General features: G+C 34.2%; 1 protein-coding gene across 5 annotated transcripts; it reads right to left on the bottom strand.

Moving 5' to 3' along the window:
* Positions 1-2,893: 2,893 nt before the first annotated feature.
* On the bottom strand, positions 2,894-6,271 carry LOC112790601 (uncharacterized). Of its 5 annotated transcripts, none has more exons than XM_025833080.3 (3): positions 5,912-6,271; positions 4,385-5,002; positions 2,894-3,168 (listed from the first exon to the last, which is right to left on the bottom strand). In XM_025833080.3, the coding sequence occupies exons 2-3, from the start codon at positions 4,890-4,892 to the stop codon at positions 3,140-3,142; spliced, it is 537 nt and encodes a 178-aa protein (XP_025688865.1). In that variant the 5' UTR covers positions 4,893-5,002; positions 5,912-6,271; the 3' UTR covers positions 2,894-3,139. The 5 variants fall into 5 exon arrangements, with proteins under 5 accessions (XP_025688865.1, XP_025688868.1, XP_025688866.1 ...); XM_025833083.3 differs by having other exon boundaries at positions 4,394-5,002; positions 5,912-6,093; XM_025833081.3 differs by having other exon boundaries at positions 4,385-4,985; positions 5,912-6,091.
* Between the last annotated feature and the right edge of the window lie 12,969 nt (positions 6,272-19,240).

Raw genomic sequence — 19,240 nt, 5'->3', positions numbered from 1 at the left:
GATCATTACAGAAGATCTCATCCGAGATCGACCTACAATTTCAGGTAACCCTCGGAACACCAACCTTATTCTAGTATACCACTGGTTTCATGGTTTAATAGGTAATATCAAATTTTTTAATAGGTAGATCACACTAAGGAAGAGAATTTAGTGCTATTTAAATAAATTAAGAGGGAGAATTGAAATACTTAATGGATTGATAATATTATTTAGGGTTAAGTACGATTTCGGTCTCTATAGTTTTGGTCGAAAATCAAAATCGTCCTAAAAGCTTTTATTTTTGTTCAAAATCGTCCCTAACATTAAATTTTGTTTTCAAATCATCCTTCAGACTAAAATACCCTTCTTCTTCTTTTTCTTCCCACTCACCATTGCATCTTTCAAACTATGTACATTTCCAAACTCAATCCACACTTGATCATTGCATCTAGTTCATCATCCCTATGCCATTACTACTACATCCCAAATAATCTTAACTCATTTTTATCTAATCCTAACTCAATTTTCAAAATTAGAATCCTTTTACACTCACCCATTGAAATAAAGAAAAAGAAAAAAAGAGGAAGAATAGAGTAACATGAGAGACAGAGGAAGGTGGAAGAAGAAGAAAAAGAGAAAAAAAAGGAGAGAATGACGTCGACGTAGTTGGAATTGTCGTTGCTGTCACTGTTGAGCATGTTGAGAAGAAGAATGATAAAGGAGAGAGAGAGAAGAGACCAAACCAGAGAAATTTGAGAGAGAGAGAGAGAGAGACCTAGAGAGAGGAGGAAAATGCGATGAGAAGAGAGGGTTGATAGCTATTTTTGTTGTCATTGAACTACTACATCGTCTTCTTCTTCCTCTTCTTCTTCTTCCATTTCTTTGTTCATCCGTCTTTTTTTTGGTTTGGTCTCCCTTTTATTCACTCTTTGAGAGAGAGAGAGAGAGAGAGAGAGAGAGAGAGAGAGAGAGAGAGAGAGAGAGAGAGAGAGAGAGAGATTTCTTTGTTCATCCGTCTTTTTTTTGGTTTGGTTTCCCTTTTATTCACTCTTTGAGAGAGAGAGAGAGAGAGAGTATAAATTAGAAAAAGAATAATTTTGTCTAAAAATTAGAGAAAGGATGATTTTAAAACAAAATTCAATGTTAGTGATGATTTTCAATGAAAAAATTTTTAGAAATGATTTTGATTTTTAGTTAAAACTATAAGAATCAAAATAGTATTTAACCCTATTATTTATCAAAAAATTCTACTTATATAAATGTAGAAATAGTGCACTGTTCTAATAAAAAAATTTAGAGGTTTTATTTTTTTCAACATTGATGAAATCAAGATAAATTTAGGATTATATAATAAGTGTTTTAAATTATAATCTGTTGAATTTAGAAAGTACAAGTAATTTAATTATGAGTTTTTAGTATTAATCGATTAGACATTTATTATTTTAATAAAATTTTAAAAATTTACATTTAAAAATTTTAATTTTAATGATACATTTTTTATGTATATACTCGTATAATATTAAAATTTTGTAAATAATAGAAAATGAAAGGATATTTACAAATTTAAAGAATTAATATTATGTTTAATATTATTAATATTATTTGATACTAATTAATTGAATGGTTGCTAGCCGTTCTTGATTCTCTTCACATCTAATAACCGTAATAATTACAAACCATTCTACCATTTAAAGGCCACGTACATTGAAAGGTCAAGTCACGTACATTATTAATGGCCTGTATGTGTATGTGTTACTTTGAACATTTGAAGCCTTTTGTATGCAAATATAAATATCTATTCTTACTCATCAGTGACGAATTCAAAAAATTTTAATAGTGAAAATAAAATATATATAATATAATTATTTTTATAATAAAAATATTATATTTATTTAAAAAATTAATTATTAAATTATTTATTATAAATTTATGTATAAATATAATTAATTTATTTTTAATATATATTTTATATTTTAAATTTATTTTGTATAAATAATTATTTTTTATATATAGGTAACATAATTATTGGTATAAATATATTTTGTTATTATAGAATATGATTATTTTTTAAAATATTTAATTACAAATTAAAAAATTTAAATAATAATTAAATAATAATATATAAGTTAGAATTTATTTTTTATATTTTATGTTTTAAAAAGATTGAATAATTTTTTATTGATAATATAATCAAAATGTTTTTATATATATATATATATATATATATATATATATATATGTATTTTGTTAAACAATTATTTAAAAATATTTAAAATCCACCTTTCATACAATTAGCTTTAATCTTAATGATATTCATAGTTAAAAAAATTTATTCAATTAGTGTAATCGTTATAAAAAAATTAAAACTAATTTAAAAAAATACCAATGGATAGATAATATTTTTTTAAGTTGATTTTTAAACACTAATCTCATTTAAATTTGAGAATTTATCATTATAATGCACATTTAATATAAAATTTTTAAATTGACTATCAAGTGTCAAAAGTTGAATAAAAAATTATTAATATATGGTCAAATCTAATAATTTAGTGGGAACAAATAAATATTATTATTATATATGTATTATTCAAAAAAATTTTAAATTAGAGTGAAGAACTTGCCCCATTATAATATAAATAGATCCGTTCCTATTACTAACAATTAAAGTTTATATAAAAAGTGTAATTTTTATCTTCACTTGTTCAAGAGAGTAAAATTTTTTTATTATTATTAAGTAAAAAATTTATAAGTTTTATTATATTCTAAAAAATATTGTCATTAATACTATAAAAACTAAACGCAAAGATAAATATTTTTCTAAAGATAACAATTAAATCGTATATTAAAATCACAACACAATTAACATTTTGTCATCTTTTACCTTATATTTTCCGGACATAATTGAGATGTGAAATAATTAAACCAATACTTTAATTAATGTTATATGTATGAATATGCCAACAGAGAGTGCTGCTATTTAAAAAAAAAAAAAAGCAAGAATCATATGAACAAAAACACATGAAAGTTCTTATTTACACACCACCAAGGTTAAGTTCTTGTAACTTGTAAGGGTAGTTATGATGTAGTTTCTAGGAGATTTACACCTAGTCTAATGAGCCTTATGATTTGACTGGACTTCTAGGAAGATCAGAATCACTAGTTATGCTTCCGAAGTTCCTATGTTTCCAGCTGCAGTTTCACCAAAGATAATTTACGTTAGAAAATAGAAAAAGAAAGAAAACGTATGTATGTTTTTGTAGCACAATGTCAATGCTAAGGTCTCAGGAGTAAGGACTATAATAATGATAGAAATAAGAGAAACAATTTTATTGTTGAGAGGGTAAAAAAAGTGTGAATTCAATAGACATCCAAAGGGTACAACAATAACAAAGTTTTATCCTATTAACTAGATACAGGCATGCAAAAATTAAGGGGAAAAAAAATATATGGTCCAATTTATTATTATTCTCGGTGAATGTTATCCAATAATTCAAAAGTAAACTGTTGAAATAGCAATAAGTAATTATTTTTTACATGAGTCAGTCAACAGATTTTTGGCCCACAGGTAGCCAACACATATAACACCCTTAACTATTAATACCATATGCTAATCTTAAACAAAGATTCCAGAATAAAACAATAAAAAAGAAAATGCAGCGGAAATCTTGAGTAGCTTACTGTTTATTTTGATATAAAATTATAGAGGGGTGAAAAATATAGGTTTATTGCTTGCATACATGTTGAAAATAGAATAAAGAGGATGAGAGAAAACAAACATGTGAATGTTTTTTCTTTTTTCTTTTTTTTTTCTCTTCTATAATAAATATACTTCTGTATTTTATGTATTCTTTGAATATGTATACGAGTCTTTTCCAAAATATAATGATTGATGGGTTTATTTACGTTGTTGTATTATTTGTCAATATCTGAGCAGATTCTATATAATAAATATAAATTATATTGATTTATGTGTGTCTTATGTTTAATTAAAAAAAAAACACAATTTTTGTGGTAAACATCTCACTTATTTTTTTTCAAAAAATAATATTAAATAATTATTTTTTCTGGTTAACATTTTAACTGTTTTAAGTTTTAGATTCTAAAATATAAATTTTAAATTTTAAATTATAAATTTAAACACAAAAATTAGTTAATGTTAGCTAATTAAAAAATAATTTTCTATATATATATATATATATATATATATATATTGTGAAATAGCAATCATTACGAAATCAAAAATATGAAGGACATTAATATTAGCTATCATCTTAGGCGAATACATTTTTTAATGGATAATATTCTCGTTTACCGTATTGATGAAAATAATAAATTTTGTTAACGATATAAGATTGTTGTTGCGAAGCAGAGCATACATAAAAGATGAGAAAGAGAATCAACTTACAGGAGCTACCTTGATGGGTGTCGTAGTTGGTCTCTATGCATCTGAGGAGATACTTGAAGGTCTCAGTCTCACAAGGAATAGTGAGAGCACCATTATGGTTAAATCCAAACTCATCTTCAGCCTTCTCAAGCAATAACTTGAAGAGAGAATGAGTAAGGTAGCTAGTTGGAATGATGAATCTCCGAAGCTCACTCCCAACATAAACTGCCAAGTACCCTTTCGGAACATCGGGAGGGGGCTCGGGGCTCTCGCATTTGTGATCCTCTTCATCCAAGTTACAATTACACGGTGCTCTACTCTTTGAGGTTGGATCATCATCAGTTGTGGGTTCTTGGTAATCAGAATTGTCAATCATGTTGTAATTGGGGCTACTTGAAATGTTTGGTGATGATGAGATTGAGGTTGAGGATGAGGATGAGAAACTGTGCCACCTACGAAGCATTCCCCTTAGCCTCACAATCTGCTTAGTTTTATTCAGTTTTGATCTTTGGTGCTGCTCACCTTCCATTTTTTTTATCAATCAAAGAACGTCTCCAAGATTGATTGATGACTTCGGTGGATCCGATGATTCTAGACTGGAATAGTCTCATCAGATCTTGCACTGCATGTAAAAGATACCTGAGATTGAGTCATCATTTGCATCATGAGATGAAACAAGCTAAAAAATATTATTAAATTAGAATAACAAGTCTTTAAATAACACTAACATGCTATACTACTGCTAACTATTATAAGTCTTATATCTCTCAGGAATAAATTTTTTAGATAATTATACAAGTATGAGATATTCCTCATCGGATCCGTTGAGCTAGTTTTTAGGATTAATCTAGGCTCACTCTAAAAAAAGACTTAGATTAAAATTTGAGGAGAAGTCATAAAATAAAATTAATTTTATAATACTGAAATATTAAAATAAATATTTTAAGAAAGATTAAACCAAAATTTATATATAATTTATAAAAAAATAATGTTGAAATTTAGGGGCCATTGTTCCCTGATTGGTATACCAGAGACTCCACCCAAACTTTCGCAATCTGAATTTTAATACGATTTCAAAGCATGAAAAGATGTATGACGAATCTCACAATATATAAAAAACATTTAACTCATAATTAGAAGTTATCAATTAATCATATTTATATTTGTGTAAATCTGATCTCTCATTAGTAGTATTTATTGATTTTGTAGCAAAAAATGCTTAAAGGTTGTTTCCTCGATCTCTACAGCATCTATTTCCTCTGAAATCTGAAATTATCTTTCGCATTAAGCCTATATAATCAAGTGCATTGTTTCATTCTCATGAACCTTAAATGATAACCATCATTACATAACCAAAAAATTTCAGATCCCTAAATTTAAAGTTTATATATAATAAATAGTTGGGCCCTAGAATTCTAGATATTAATAATAATGACAAATCATGAAAACGAGGACAAGGGAATTCCCATCAAAATAAAACAATAAAAAAAAATGGTACATAACAATGACCCATCATAAACAAGTTTTCTTAGAGAAAGAGATTCATACCTGACAGAGAAAATGGCATGAGCCTTGAACATGAGATATAAAACATAGCCATGAAGCCTCAAAAGTGCGTGGTGCAGGGAACCTAGCTTTTAAAACAAGATAGAGATGATATAATAAGTTACGAAGAAAATGACGGTTCTTTCGTCTATCTTGATCCTAAACCAAAACACATAGAATTAGAGTTTGACGAACAACGTTTATGTTCGAACTTTACACGTTGATCAATTAGCGCCAAAGAAATAAAAGAAGTTTATGTGTTTTTGTTATTTGCTTTTGTTTTTGGTAGAACTCCCTTAAACGTCGCTCTCGGAGAGTTTTTTTCTTCTTTAATTTCCTTTCTTTTTGCTTTTGTTATGTTCCTTTAACAAACAAAAACAAAAGCTTTATAGATAAGTAGAGCCCCTTCATATTTTTATTTTTGGCTACATTATTTTTTTATATGAAAATAATTCAGTCAATAAAAAAAATTATCGATATTTTTATCCAATCAAATATATTCTCTTAAATGATTATTCTAAAAAAGAATGAGAAGGAAAAGAATTACTTCTATTCAATTTATCATCAAAATAGTATAAAATATGAATTAGAACTCTATGAGAAGTTGAGAACACGTGGACATGGTCCCCGAATGTTCTATGTCATGTATCCGGATGCTTAATCCTATTTGTGGAATCAACTATCTCTCAAATAAAGAAAGTGCAAGATATCCAAATGAGAGTCATGTTGTGAATAGAAATAAAATTAATCGGTTTTGTTAAGTAGACAATAGAGATTATGAACAATGTGAATAATGGATGAAATTTCAGCTCACTAAAGGTAAAAAAAAAAACACTCCATCCCAACTACCCAAAAACACCATATTTTCACTTCAGAAATTTTACCCATCCACATTTAACTTTATTCATCGCTGCAACAGGTCTCCTCCCAAACACTCTCAGTGTCGTCGCTTTTCCTTCACTATTCACCCTCGTCAGTGTCGCTGCCTCCCTCACCAGCTAGCCCTAACACCATCACTGCGTCCATCACGAGCCAACCTCAGCACCGTCCCTGCTTCCCTCAGCAGCCACCCTCACCGGCGTCGCTCACTCCCTCGCCAGATACTCTCACCGGCGCCGAGTTTCTTCTCCCTCTTTTACACGCAAATTAATCTAAAAAGTATGAGAAGCATTGCAAAGATAATAAGAACAGTTTGCTACGTGAGTGGAGCATTATATAACCATGCTCTGGTGAAAGGACATAAGCTCTTAAACATAGACTACTTTTCTCATAATGCTGCCAAACACATCCTCACTGCTGCTGATGACACGTGGCTTCTTGGCTGCCTATTGCTCTTAGCAAGTAGTGTTTTCTAGTCTTCTTGGATTATTATGTAGGTAATTAAATCTCTAATAGTTATTTATTATTATACATGAATGAAAATGGGACTTATTATAGTTTGAAACCAACACAAACAAATAGGTACCAATTTTTTCAAGCTGCCCAAACCGTTTGTTATCAACTTTTTGGATATGTTTATTTGTGGCGGTTCAATCAGCCATATTTGCACTAGTCTATGAACATGATCTAAAACCATGAAGTTTACATTATGGCCCAGAATTTTCATGCTATCTATATCTAATAAGTCACACCCTAACATTCATAGACCTTACTAATATATGGAGGATGTTCATTTTGCCATGTATGCAGTTGGTTCTTTTATATGGGATGTGCATGTTTATTTGATTTAGTACCATTGCTCTGTTACTTGAATTTTTGGCTTCGGCATGCACATGCTCTGCATGTTTATTTTGTTATGTGGTTGGAAATTGATTTAGTTTAGTTATGCTTGAATAGAAATTGAGTTTGATTTGAGTTATTTAAACCGGATGCACGAGTAATATTTTGGCCAATGAGTTGGTTGTTACTGAAGTACTAAGAAGGATGTTAATTTTACCTTGTATGTGAATGTTCGTTTTACCTTGTATGTGGATGTTTGTTTGTGCTATGTCATTGGTCTTTTTGCCTGAATTCCTATGTGGTTTGAGAATTAATTAAACAATTAGTTAAAACTTAGTTTAATTGTGCTTGAATTTACCTAATTAAATTTGGTACAATAGTATGAATTAGTATATTTTTCTAATTATAATGTGTGGTTATTCTAGTACCCGTTGGATGTTTGATTTTGAATTACACTATAAGTTTTGCTTGTGCGAAACCTAACTCATTGTCGGTTCTTAACAGCACCAAGCACGAAAGACCATGATTCAGTGAGCTGAAGGATTACCTATGAAAAAGACTGACAAGGGAGAAAAATATCAGCAAAAGACAGATGCCTAGTACAATCCGAATGCATGTTTTATTTGTTGAATAATTGGAGTTTCTTTATATAGATATGGTGTGATGTTTTCCTGTCAAAAATTTATAGATGCTTTACTTTTTTTTAAACTTTGATGTTTCTATTCAAGCAAAATCAAGCAAAATTAATGTTTACAGGAATCATATATTTATCCCTATTTCCCAACACATAAAATAAAAGAAACATGCAGATCATGTGCTTGCAGATTCTAGGAAATCAAGTAAAGGACAAATGGTATACCTAAAATAAATATTCACTTTAGAAAGAAAAGAACCATCCGCATATAGAGTAAAATGAACACCCGCATTAGTTGATAAGAAACAACTAATGAGTTGACAAAAAATACCACTCAATCTTTACAAACTTTTTTCTTTTTAAAATAAAAGGTCATTTTCAATGTTAGAGCATGATTTGTTGTGTAACAAGGAGTCCCAAACTCCAAATTATAACTCGTTTATTCATTTAAAAGTGAATAAGTTAGAACAATATTTCTTAATAACTTTAAACATATTCAGGTTATGTAAAAGAAATAAATTACTACAACATAAGCACAAACTACAACTCATAAGAAACTCATTCAAATACACCAGCTTTAGCTGATCTTCTAATGACAGAATTCAAAGTAAACAGCAACCGAATTCTCAAAATTCTTAGACTCGAAGAAGAAACGGTAGCATTTCCAATGGTAGCTCTTGTCATCCCTACCACTTCTATTGGAATCCAGGAGCAGAAAATCAAGAGGAAAAACACCATCACCATGCTGCCATGCCTTGTAAACAAGAGCACCTCCATTTTTGAGAGAACCTATTATCAAACCAGCATAAAAATAAAGCACATGTCATGTGCCAACCAGTTTTAGGAGCAGCACAAAGAGGAACATTGATACCGATTTTATAAACTAATATCTGCAAAACTACTGGCAAGTGCACCGGATCGCATCAAGTAATACCATAATAAGTAGGTTATTGTTCCCACGAGAATTAATGGATCAAGAAACAATAATCAATTGGCTATTCTAGTTACAAAAGTCAAATTTGGATGAGAATCAATCAAAGAACATAACATAAAACTAGATAACTTGGCATTAAAATAAATAACTGTAAAGTGAATGACTAAAAGTAAATGATAAGAATGTAAATAGCTGAAAGGTAAATAACTAGAACTAATAAATGACAACAAACTTGTAAATGAATTAAGAATATAAGCAGTAAATAGATCTCACTTGCTGAAATTAAATGAAGCAGTAAATGAAAGCAATAAGGAAACAATTAAAAAGATAATATGAAAAAGAACATTGAGGTTCAGAGATGTTAATTCTCTAAGAATGATAAATCTCAACTCTATCTCAATCATACAATTATAGATCTCTAGCAAATTATACGTAATTGAACTCCAATTCCTTGGTAATTCAATCTCTCTTGAATTAATCGATTGCCAATTTCTTGATCAATTGCTCAAGAGAATAGATGAAGCATATTTCCTAATTTCTAAACCACACAATTCTTAAGATCTGAACTTAGTTGATTCACTATCACATATCAAATCTAAATTCAAAATCAGAAGTATTGAGAGAGATAGAGAGGATCTTCAAGCTTAATTCCTATGATCCAATTTTCCGATTGATCATGAAATTCAACCCAGATTCAAACTATTTTCTAATGAATTTGAATCACTAAAATGAAGAACGAAAATTCTCTCTTAGAAACAATAATGCATAGATCAAAGATAGAGAATCAATGAATTCATTCCAATAGAAACTAACAGAGCTCTTCCCCTCAATGGAGAAAAGTTAATGACTCATGTCCTAGAGGAATTACAAGAATGAAAAAGATGTAAAAGTGATGAAAATGGCAAAAGGTTTTTTTTTCTCTCAATTCTCTCTTCTCTATTTATAACCTATTACAAATGCAAATTCAAATTCAATTCAAATTACATTAAATTCAAAACTAAATTGAGCTTGATTTCATGGGCTTGATTCACTCTTTGGAAGCTTGGAAAATTGAAGACTGAATGAAGAAATTGGAGCCTGCGAGTTGGGATAAGGATTAACTATGGAATAGCATGCAAACCACGTTGGAAGGCAAGCTTTTCTTGCTACAATTTAGCCCAATGTTGCCTCTGTTTAATTTGTCGTGCCATGCCAAATGAAGACCGTGGGACGCCTGCAACTATGCTTCAATGGCTACCTCCCATCCTCTCAGTGAAAATGTTCAACGCGCTCTGTCACAGCACGGCTAATCATCTGTCGGTTCTCAATCGGGTTGGAATAGAATCCAATGATTCTTTTGCGTCTGTCACTAACGCCCAGCCCTCATGAGTTTGAAGCTCGTCACAGTCATTCGATCCTTGAATCCTACTCAGAATACCACAGACAAGGTTTAGACCTTCCAGATTCTCTTGAATGCCGCCATCAATTCTAGCTTATACCACGAAAATTCTGATTGAAGAATCCAAGAGATATTCACTCAATCTGAAGTAGAACGGAGGTGGTTGTCAGGCACATGTTCATAAGCAAGAATGATGATGAGTGTCACGGATCATCACATTCATCAAGTTGAAGAACAAGTGATATCTTAGAATAGAAGCAAGCGTGATTGAATGAAAAACAATAGTAATTGCATTAATCCATCAAGACACAGTAGAGCTCCTCACCCCCAACCATGGGGTTTAGAGACTCATGCTGTAGAAGATACAATGAGAAAACATCTAAAGTGTCATGAGGTATGGTGGACGAAATTGTGATCCATATTCTTTTGTACTTGTATGAAATTATTATTGTGGCACCAGTTGAATTCACAACTCCGTTCAACTAACCAGCAAGTGTACTGGGTCGTCTAAGTAATAAACCTTACGTGAGTAAGGGTCGATCCCACAGAGATTGTTGGTATGAAGCAAGCTATGGTCACCTTGTAAATCTCAGTTAGGCAGATTAAATTGGTTTATGGGTTTTCAAAAATAGAAATAAGAAAATAAATAATAAAAGGGATAGAGTACTCATGCAGATTCATTGGTGGGAATTTCAGATAAGCGAATGGAGATACTGTATGGCTCAAGGACGCCTGCTCTCCCACTGCTTCAACTCAATCCTTCTTACTCCTTTCCATGGCAAGCTGTATGTAGGGCATCACCGTTGTCAATGGCTACATCCCATCCTCTCAGTGAAAACGTTCCTATGCTCTGTCACAGCACGGCTAATCATCTGTCGGTTCTCAATCAGGTTGGAATAGAATCCCTTGATTCTTTTGCGCTTGTCATCACGCCCAGCCTTCAGGAGTTTGAAGCTCGTCACAGTCATTCAATCATAGAGTCCTACTCGGAATACCACAGACAAGGTTTAGACTTTCCGGATCCTCATGAATGCCGCCATCTATCTAACTTATACCACGAAGGTTCTGTTGGGGAATCTAAGAGATACACATTCAAGCTCTTGTTGCATCTAGAACGGAAGTGGTTGTCAATCACGTGCGTTCATAAGTGAGAATGATAATGAGGGTTACTTATCATCACATTCATCATGTTCTTGGGTGCGAATGAATATCTTGGAATAAGAATAAGAGGGATTTGAATAAAAGACAATAGAATTGCATTAATACTTGAGGTACAGCAGAGCTCCACACCCTTAATCTATGGTGTGCAGAAACTCCACCGTTGAAAATACATAAGTAAAAGGTTCAGGCATGGCCGAATGGCCAGCCCCCTTGTGGTCACAAGACCGAATGATCCAAGACTTAAAGTGATCAAAGATATCTAATACAATAGATAAATGTTCTATTTATAATAAACTAGCTCCTAGGGTTTACATGAGTAAGTAATTGATGCATAAATCCACTTCCGGGGCCCACTTGGTGTATGCTTGGGCTGAGCTTGATTAATCCACGAGCTGAGGCTTCTCTTGGAGTTGAACTCTGAGTTATGACGTGTTTTGGGCGTTCAACTCCGGATCATGACGTTTTTCTGGCGTTTAACTCCAGACAGCAGCATGTACTTGGCGTTCAACGCCAAGTTACGTCATCAATCTCCGAATAAAGTATGAACTATTATATATTGCTGGAAAGCTCTGGATGTTTACTTTCCAACGCCATTGAGAGCGCACCATTTGGAGTTCTGTAGCTCCAGAAAATCCATTTCGAGTGCAGGGAGGTCAGATTCCAACAGCATCAGCAGTCCTTTTGTCAGCCTTCTTCAGAGTTTTGCTCAAGTCCCTCAATTTCAGCCAGAATTTACCTGAAATCACAGAAAAACACACAAACTCATAGTAAAGTCCAGAAATGTGAATTTAACATAAAAACTAATGAAAACATTCCTAAAAGTAGCTCAAACTTACTAAAAACTATATAAAAACAATGCCAAAAAGCGTATAAATTATCCGCTCATCACAACACCAAACTTAAATTGTTGCTTGTCCCCAAGCAACTGAAAATCAAATAGGATAAAAGAAGAGAATATACTATAAATTCCAGAATATCAATGAATATTAATTTAATTAGATGAGCGGGACTTGTAGCTTTTTGCTTCTGAATAGTTTTGGCATCTCACTTTTTCCTTTGAAGTTCAGAGTGATTGGCGTCTCTGGGAACTCAGAATTTCGGATAGTGTTATTGACTTTCCTAGTTAAGCATGTTGATTCTTGAACACAGCTACTTATGAGTCTTGGCCGTGGCCCTAAGCACTTTGTTTTCCAGTATTACCACCGGATACATCAATGCCACAGACACATAACTGGGTGAACCTTTTCAGATTGTGACTCAGCTTTGCTAGAGTCCCCAGTTAGTGGTGTCCAGAGCTCTTAAGCACACTCTTTTGCCTTGGATCACGACTTTAACCACTTAGTCTCAAGCTTTTCACTTGGACCTTCATGACACAAGCACATGGTTAGGGACAGCTTGATTTAGCCGCTTAGGCCTGGATTTTATTTCCTTGGGCCCTCCTATCCATTGATGCTCAAAGCCTTGGATCCTTTTTACCCTTGCCTTTTGGTTTTAAGGGCTATTGGCTTTTTCTACTGCTCCTTCTTTTTCTTTCTATTTTTTTTTCGCCACTTTTTTTTTTCGCAAGCTTCCTTTTTCACTGCTTTTTCTTGCTTCAAGAATCAATTTCATGATTTTTTAGATCATCAATAACATTTCTCTTTGTTCATCATTCTTTCAAGAGCCAACAATTTTAACACTCATAAACAACAAGATCAAAAATATGCACTGTTCAAGCATTCATTCAGAAAACAAAAAGTATTGCCACCACATCAATATAATTAAATTAAATTCAAGGATAAATTCGAAATTCATGTACTTCTTGTTCTTTTGAATTAAAACATTTTTCATTTAAGAGAGGTGAAGGATTAATGGATTTTATTCATAGCTTTTAAGGCATGGTTACATACTAATGATCATGAAGTAGAGACACAAAACATAGATAAACACAACATTAAAAACCGAAAACAGAAAGAAATAAAGAACAAGGAATGAATCCACCTGAGTGAGAGTGGCGCCTTCTTGAAGGTCCAATGGTGCTTTTTGAACTCCTCTATGTCTCTTCCTTGCTTCTGTTGAATGATTCCTAGTAATTTTGGTGTTTCTACCCTTAGTTGCTTCCAATATTTGTGTGGAGGATAACTTATTCCCTGAGGTATCTCAGGGATCTCTTGATTTGCAGCCACATGTTCTACCACTGAGCTATGACGGCTTATAGTCTTTCCATCTCCCAAGACTCAGAGGTGGAAGCTTTTGTCTTCCCTTTGAGGTTTCTCTGGCCTTAGGTGCCATTAATGGTAATGGAAAAGCAAAAAAGCTATGCTTTTACCACACCAAACTTAAAATATTGCTCGCCCTCGAGCAAGAGAAGAAAGAAGAGAGGAAGAAGAAGAAGAAGAAAATGGAGGTGAGTGAGGGGAGATGGATTCGGCTATATGGGTGGGATTGGGTGGGAAAGAGAAGTTGAATTGTAAAGGTAGGTGGGGTGTGTGGGGAAGAGTGGATAGATGTAGGTGGTGAATGAAAAATAGAAGGAATGACCATGAATGGAAAGAGAGAGGGCGAGGTAGGTGGGGATCCTGTGAGGTCCACAGATCCTGAGATGATCCTGTGGGGTCCACAGGTCCTGAGGTGTCAAGGAATTCCATCCCTGCACCAAATAGGCATGTAAATTGCCTTGGCACACCATTCTGGCGTTTAAACGCCCATTGGTGCACGTTCTGGGCGTTCAACGCCCATGTAAAGCATGTTTCTGGCGTTGAACGCCAGTTTCATGCTTGTTACTGGCGTTCAGCGCTAGTTTTTCCTCTCTGGGCACATTTCTGGCGTTCAGCGCCAGGATGTTGCTTGTTTCTGGCGTTCAGCGCCAGAATGGTGCTCTGTTCTGGCGTTGAACGCCGGCCAGATGCACCTTACTGGCGTTGAACGCCAGCCCGTGCGTCCTCCAGGGTGAAAAATTTTTTTCTTCTGTTTTTGACTCTGTTTTTAATTTTTTTGATTTTTTCGTGACTCCTCATGATCATGTACCTAATAAAACACAAAATAACAATATAATAAAAATTAGATAAATAAACTTGGGTTGCCTCCCAACAAGCGCTTCTTTAATGTCAATAGCTTGACAGTGGCTCTCATGGAGCCACAAGGTGATCAGGTCAATGTTAATGTAGTCCCAACACCAAACTTAGAGTTTGGATATGGGGTCTTAACACCAAACTTAGAGATTGGTTGTGGCCTCACAACACCAAACTTAGAGTTTGACTGTGTGGGTTCTTCTTGACTCTGAACTGAGAGAAGTTCTTCATGCTTACTCTCTTTTGTCACAGAGGGATGGCCATGTGCCTTAAACACAAGGTAGTCCCCATTCAATTGAAGGACTAATTCTCCTCTGTTGACATCTATCACAGCTCCTGTTGTGGCTAGGAAAGGTCTTCCTAGGATGATGCATTCATCATCTTCCTTCCTAGTGTCTAGGATTATGAAATCAGCAGGGATGTAAAGGCCTTCAACCTTTACTAGCACGTCCTCTACTATTCCATAAGCTTGTCTCAATGACTTATCTGCTAATTGCAATGAGAACAAGGCAGGTTGTACCTCAATGATCCCCAGCTTCTCCATTACAGAGAGTGGCATAAGATTTATCCCTGACCCCAGATCACATAGAGCTTTTTCAAAGCTCATGGTGCCAATGGTACAAGGTATTAAGAACTTGCCAGGATCTTGTTTCTTTTGAGGTAGAGTTTTCTGAATCCAAGTATCTAGTTCACTAATGAGCAAGGGAGGTTCACTTTCCCAAGTCTCATTACCAAACAGCTTGGCATTCAGCTTCATGATAGCTCCTAAATATTGAGCAACTTGCTCTCCAGTCACATCTTCATCCTCTTCAGAGGAAGAATAGTCTTCAGAGCTCATGAATGGCAGAAGGAGATTTAATGGAATCTCTATGGTCTCTAGATGAGCCTCAGATTCCTCTGGATCCTTAATAGGAAACTCCTTCTTGCTTGAAGGACGTCCCAGGAGGTCTTCCTCACTAGGATTTTCGTCCTCCTCCTCCCTAGTGCATTCGGCCACTTTGATCAAATCAATGGCATTGCACTCTCCTTTTGGATTCTCTTCTGTATTGCTTGGGAGAATACTGGGAGGAGTTTCAATGACTTTTTTACTCAGCTGGCCCACTTGTGCCTCCAAATTTCTAATGGAGGATCTTGTTTCATTCATGAAACTGAAAGTGGCTTTTGACAGATCAGAGACAATATTGGCTAAATTAGAAGTGTTTTGTTCTGAATTCTCTGTCTGTTGCTGAGAAGATGATGGATATGGCTTACTATTGCTCAGCCTATTGCGTCCACCATTGTTAAAGCCTTGTTGAGGCTTTTGTTGATCCTTCCAGGAGAAATTTGGGTGATTTCTCCATGATGGGTTATAGGTGTTTCCATAAGGTTCACCCATGTAATTAACTTCTGCCATGGCAGGGTTCTCAGGATCATAAGCTTCTTCAGAAGCTACCTCTCTAGTACTGTTGGATGCATGTTGCAATCCATTCAGATTTTGAGAGATTATGTTGACCTGTTGAGTCAACATTTTGTTCTGAGCCAATATGGCATTCAGAGCATCAATTTCAAGAACTCCTTTCTTCTGAGGTATCCCATTATTCACGGAATTCCTCTCAGAGGTATACATGAACTGGTTGTTTGCAACCATATCAATGAGTTCTTGAGCCTCTTCAGGCGTTTTCTTCAGGTGAATAGATCCACCTGCAGAATGGTCCAATGACATTTTCGAAAATTCAGAGAGACCATAATAGAATATATCTAATAGGGTCCATTCTGAAAACATGTCAGATGGACATCTTTTGGTCAGCTGCTTGTATCTTTCCCAAGCTTCATAGAGGGATTCACCATCTTTTTGTTTGAAGGTTTGAACATCCACTCTCAGCTTGCTCAGCTTTTGAGGAGGAAAGAATTTATCCAAGAAGGCAGTGACCAGCCTATCCCAGGAGTCCAGGCTATCCTTAGGTTGTGAATCCAACCATATTCTAGCTCTGTCTCTTACAGCAAAAGGGAAAAGCATAAGTCTGTAGACTTCAGGATCAACTCCATTTGTCTTTACAGTCTCACAGATCTGCAAGAACTCAGTTAAAAACTGATAAGGATCTTCAGATGGAAGTCCATAAAACTTTCAGTTTTGTTGCATTAATGCAACTAGTTGAGGCTTAAGCTCAAAGTTATTGGCTCCAATGGCAGGAATGGAGATGCTTCTTCCATCAAACTTGGACGTTGGCTTTGTGAAGTCACCAAGCATTCTCCTTGCATTATTATTATTATTTTCGGCTGTCATGTCCTTCTCTTGTTCGAAAATTTCTGAAAGGTTGTTTCTGGATTTTGTAATTTAGCTTCTCTTAATTTTCTCTTCAGAGTCCTTTCAGGTTCTGGATCAATTTCAACAAGAGTGCCTTTTTCCCTGTTCCTGCTCATATGAAAGAGAAGAAAACAAGAAAAGAAAGAGGAATCCTCCATTTCGAGTGCAGGGAGGTCAGATTCCAACAGCATCAGCAGTCCTTTTGTCAGCCTTCTTCAGAGTTTTGCTCAAGTCCCTCAATTTCAGCCAGAATTTACCTGAAATCACAGAAAAACACACAAACTCATAGTAAAGTCCAGAAATGTGAATTTAACATAAAAACTAATGAAAACATCCCTAAAAGTAGCTCAAACTTACTAAAAACTATATAAAAACAATGCCAAAAAGCGTATAAATTATCCGCTCATCAAGGTACAGATACAATATCAAAAGATCCTATTAATAATGAACTAGTAACCTAGGGTATACAGAAATGAGTAAATGACGTAAAAATCCACTTCCGGGGTCCACTTGGTGTGTGCTTGGGCTGAGCATTGAAGCTTTTATGTGTAGAGACTTTTTCTGGAGTTAAACGCCAGCTTTTATGCCAGTTTGGGCGTTTAACTCCAATTCTTATGCCAGTTTGGGCGTTAGACGCCGGGAACTCTGAAGCTGATTTGCAACGCCGGTTTGGGCCATCAAATCTTGGGCAAAGTATGGACTATTATACATTTCTGGAAAGCCCAGGATGTCTACTTTCCAACGCCGTTGAGAGCGCGCCAATTGGGCTTCTGTAGCTCCAGAAAATCCACTTTGAGTGTAGGGAGGTCAGAATCCAACAACATCTGCAGTCCTTTTTAGCCTCTGAATCAGATTTTTGCTCAAGACCCTCAATTTCAGCCAGAAAATACCTGAAATCTCAGAAAAACACACAAACTCATAGTAAAGTCCAGAAAAGTGAATTTTAACTAAAAACTAATAGAAATATAATAAAAACTAACTAAAATATACTAAAAACATACTAAAAACAATGCCAAAAAGCGTATAAATTATCCGCTCATCACAACACCAAACTTAAATTGTTGCTTGTCCCGAAGCAACTGAAAATCAAGATAGAATAAAAAGAAGAGAATATACTATAGACTCCAAAATATCAAAGAAACTTAGCTCCAATTAGATGAGCGGGACTAGTAGCTTTTTGCTTCTGAACAGTTTTGGCATCTCACTTTTATCCTTTGAAGTCTAGAATGACTGGCATCCATAGGAACTCAGAACTCAGATAGTGTTATTGATTCTCCTAGTTAAGTATGATGATTCTTGAACATAGCTACTTTATGAGTCTTGGCTGTGGCCCAAAGCACTCTGTCTTCCAGTATTACCACCGGATACATACATGCCACAAACACATACTTGGGTGAACCTTTTCAGATTGTGACTCAGCTTTGCTAGAGTCCCCAATTAGAGGTGTCCAGGTTTCTTAAGCACGCTCTTTTTGTCTTGGATCACAACCTTGTTATTTATTTATTATTTTGTATATATATGTAAAATATATATATATATATATATTTTGAATTTCGTATTCACTGCTTTTCCTTGCTTCAAGAATCAATTTGATGATTTTTCAGATCCTCAATAACAGTTCTCCTTTTCCATCATTCTTTCAAGAGCCAACAATTTTAACATTCTTAAAACAAAAAATTTCAAAAGACATATGCACTGTTCAAGCATTCATTCAGAAAACAAAAAGTATTGTCACCACATCAAACTAATTCAACTAGTTTCAGAGATAGATTCGAAATCATGTACTTCTTGTTCTTTTGTGATTAAAGCATTTTTCATTTAAGAGAGGTGATGGATTCATAGGAAATTCATAGCTTTAAGACATGAACCTTAGATTTTATTAATCATGAATTAAGAACAAGACTCAAAAATAGATGTAAGATAAGACTAATAGTAATAGAAAACAAAAATTCAAATAGGCTCCTAATGATAGAGGTTATCACAGAGTTAGGACTCAACAACCTTGATTTTGAGAAGTGGATGCTCCCTCAACTTGAGGGGAGAACTTTTGGCGTTTCAACTCTTCAAGTTCACGCCCCTGCTTCTCTTGTTCCTTCAGCAATTTGCAGAGCATGCAGTTCTGATTCTGCTGTTCTTCCTTAAGTTGTTCCATAGTTTCTTGCAACTTGGTGA

This window comes from Arachis hypogaea, chromosome 3 (genome assembly GCF_003086295.3).
Source record: "Arachis hypogaea cultivar Tifrunner chromosome 3, arahy.Tifrunner.gnm2.J5K5, whole genome shotgun sequence".
Classification (NCBI taxonomy): Eukaryota; Viridiplantae; Streptophyta; class Magnoliopsida; order Fabales; family Fabaceae; genus Arachis; species Arachis hypogaea.
The sequence above is the reverse complement of the archived record's forward strand: the minus strand, read 5'-3'. Positions and strand labels throughout refer to the sequence as shown.

Bases quoted from the DNA above. Each gene is read 5' to 3' on its own strand.
- LOC112790601 (XM_025833080.3), bottom strand. From the start codon at position 4,892: ATGGAAGGTGAGCAGCACCAAAGATCAAAACTGAATAAAACTAAGCAG. The intron at 3,169-4,384 runs GTAAGTTGATTC...GTGAAACTGCAG, and splicing joins CACCCATCAAGGTAGCTCCT to CTGGAAACATAGGAACTTCG.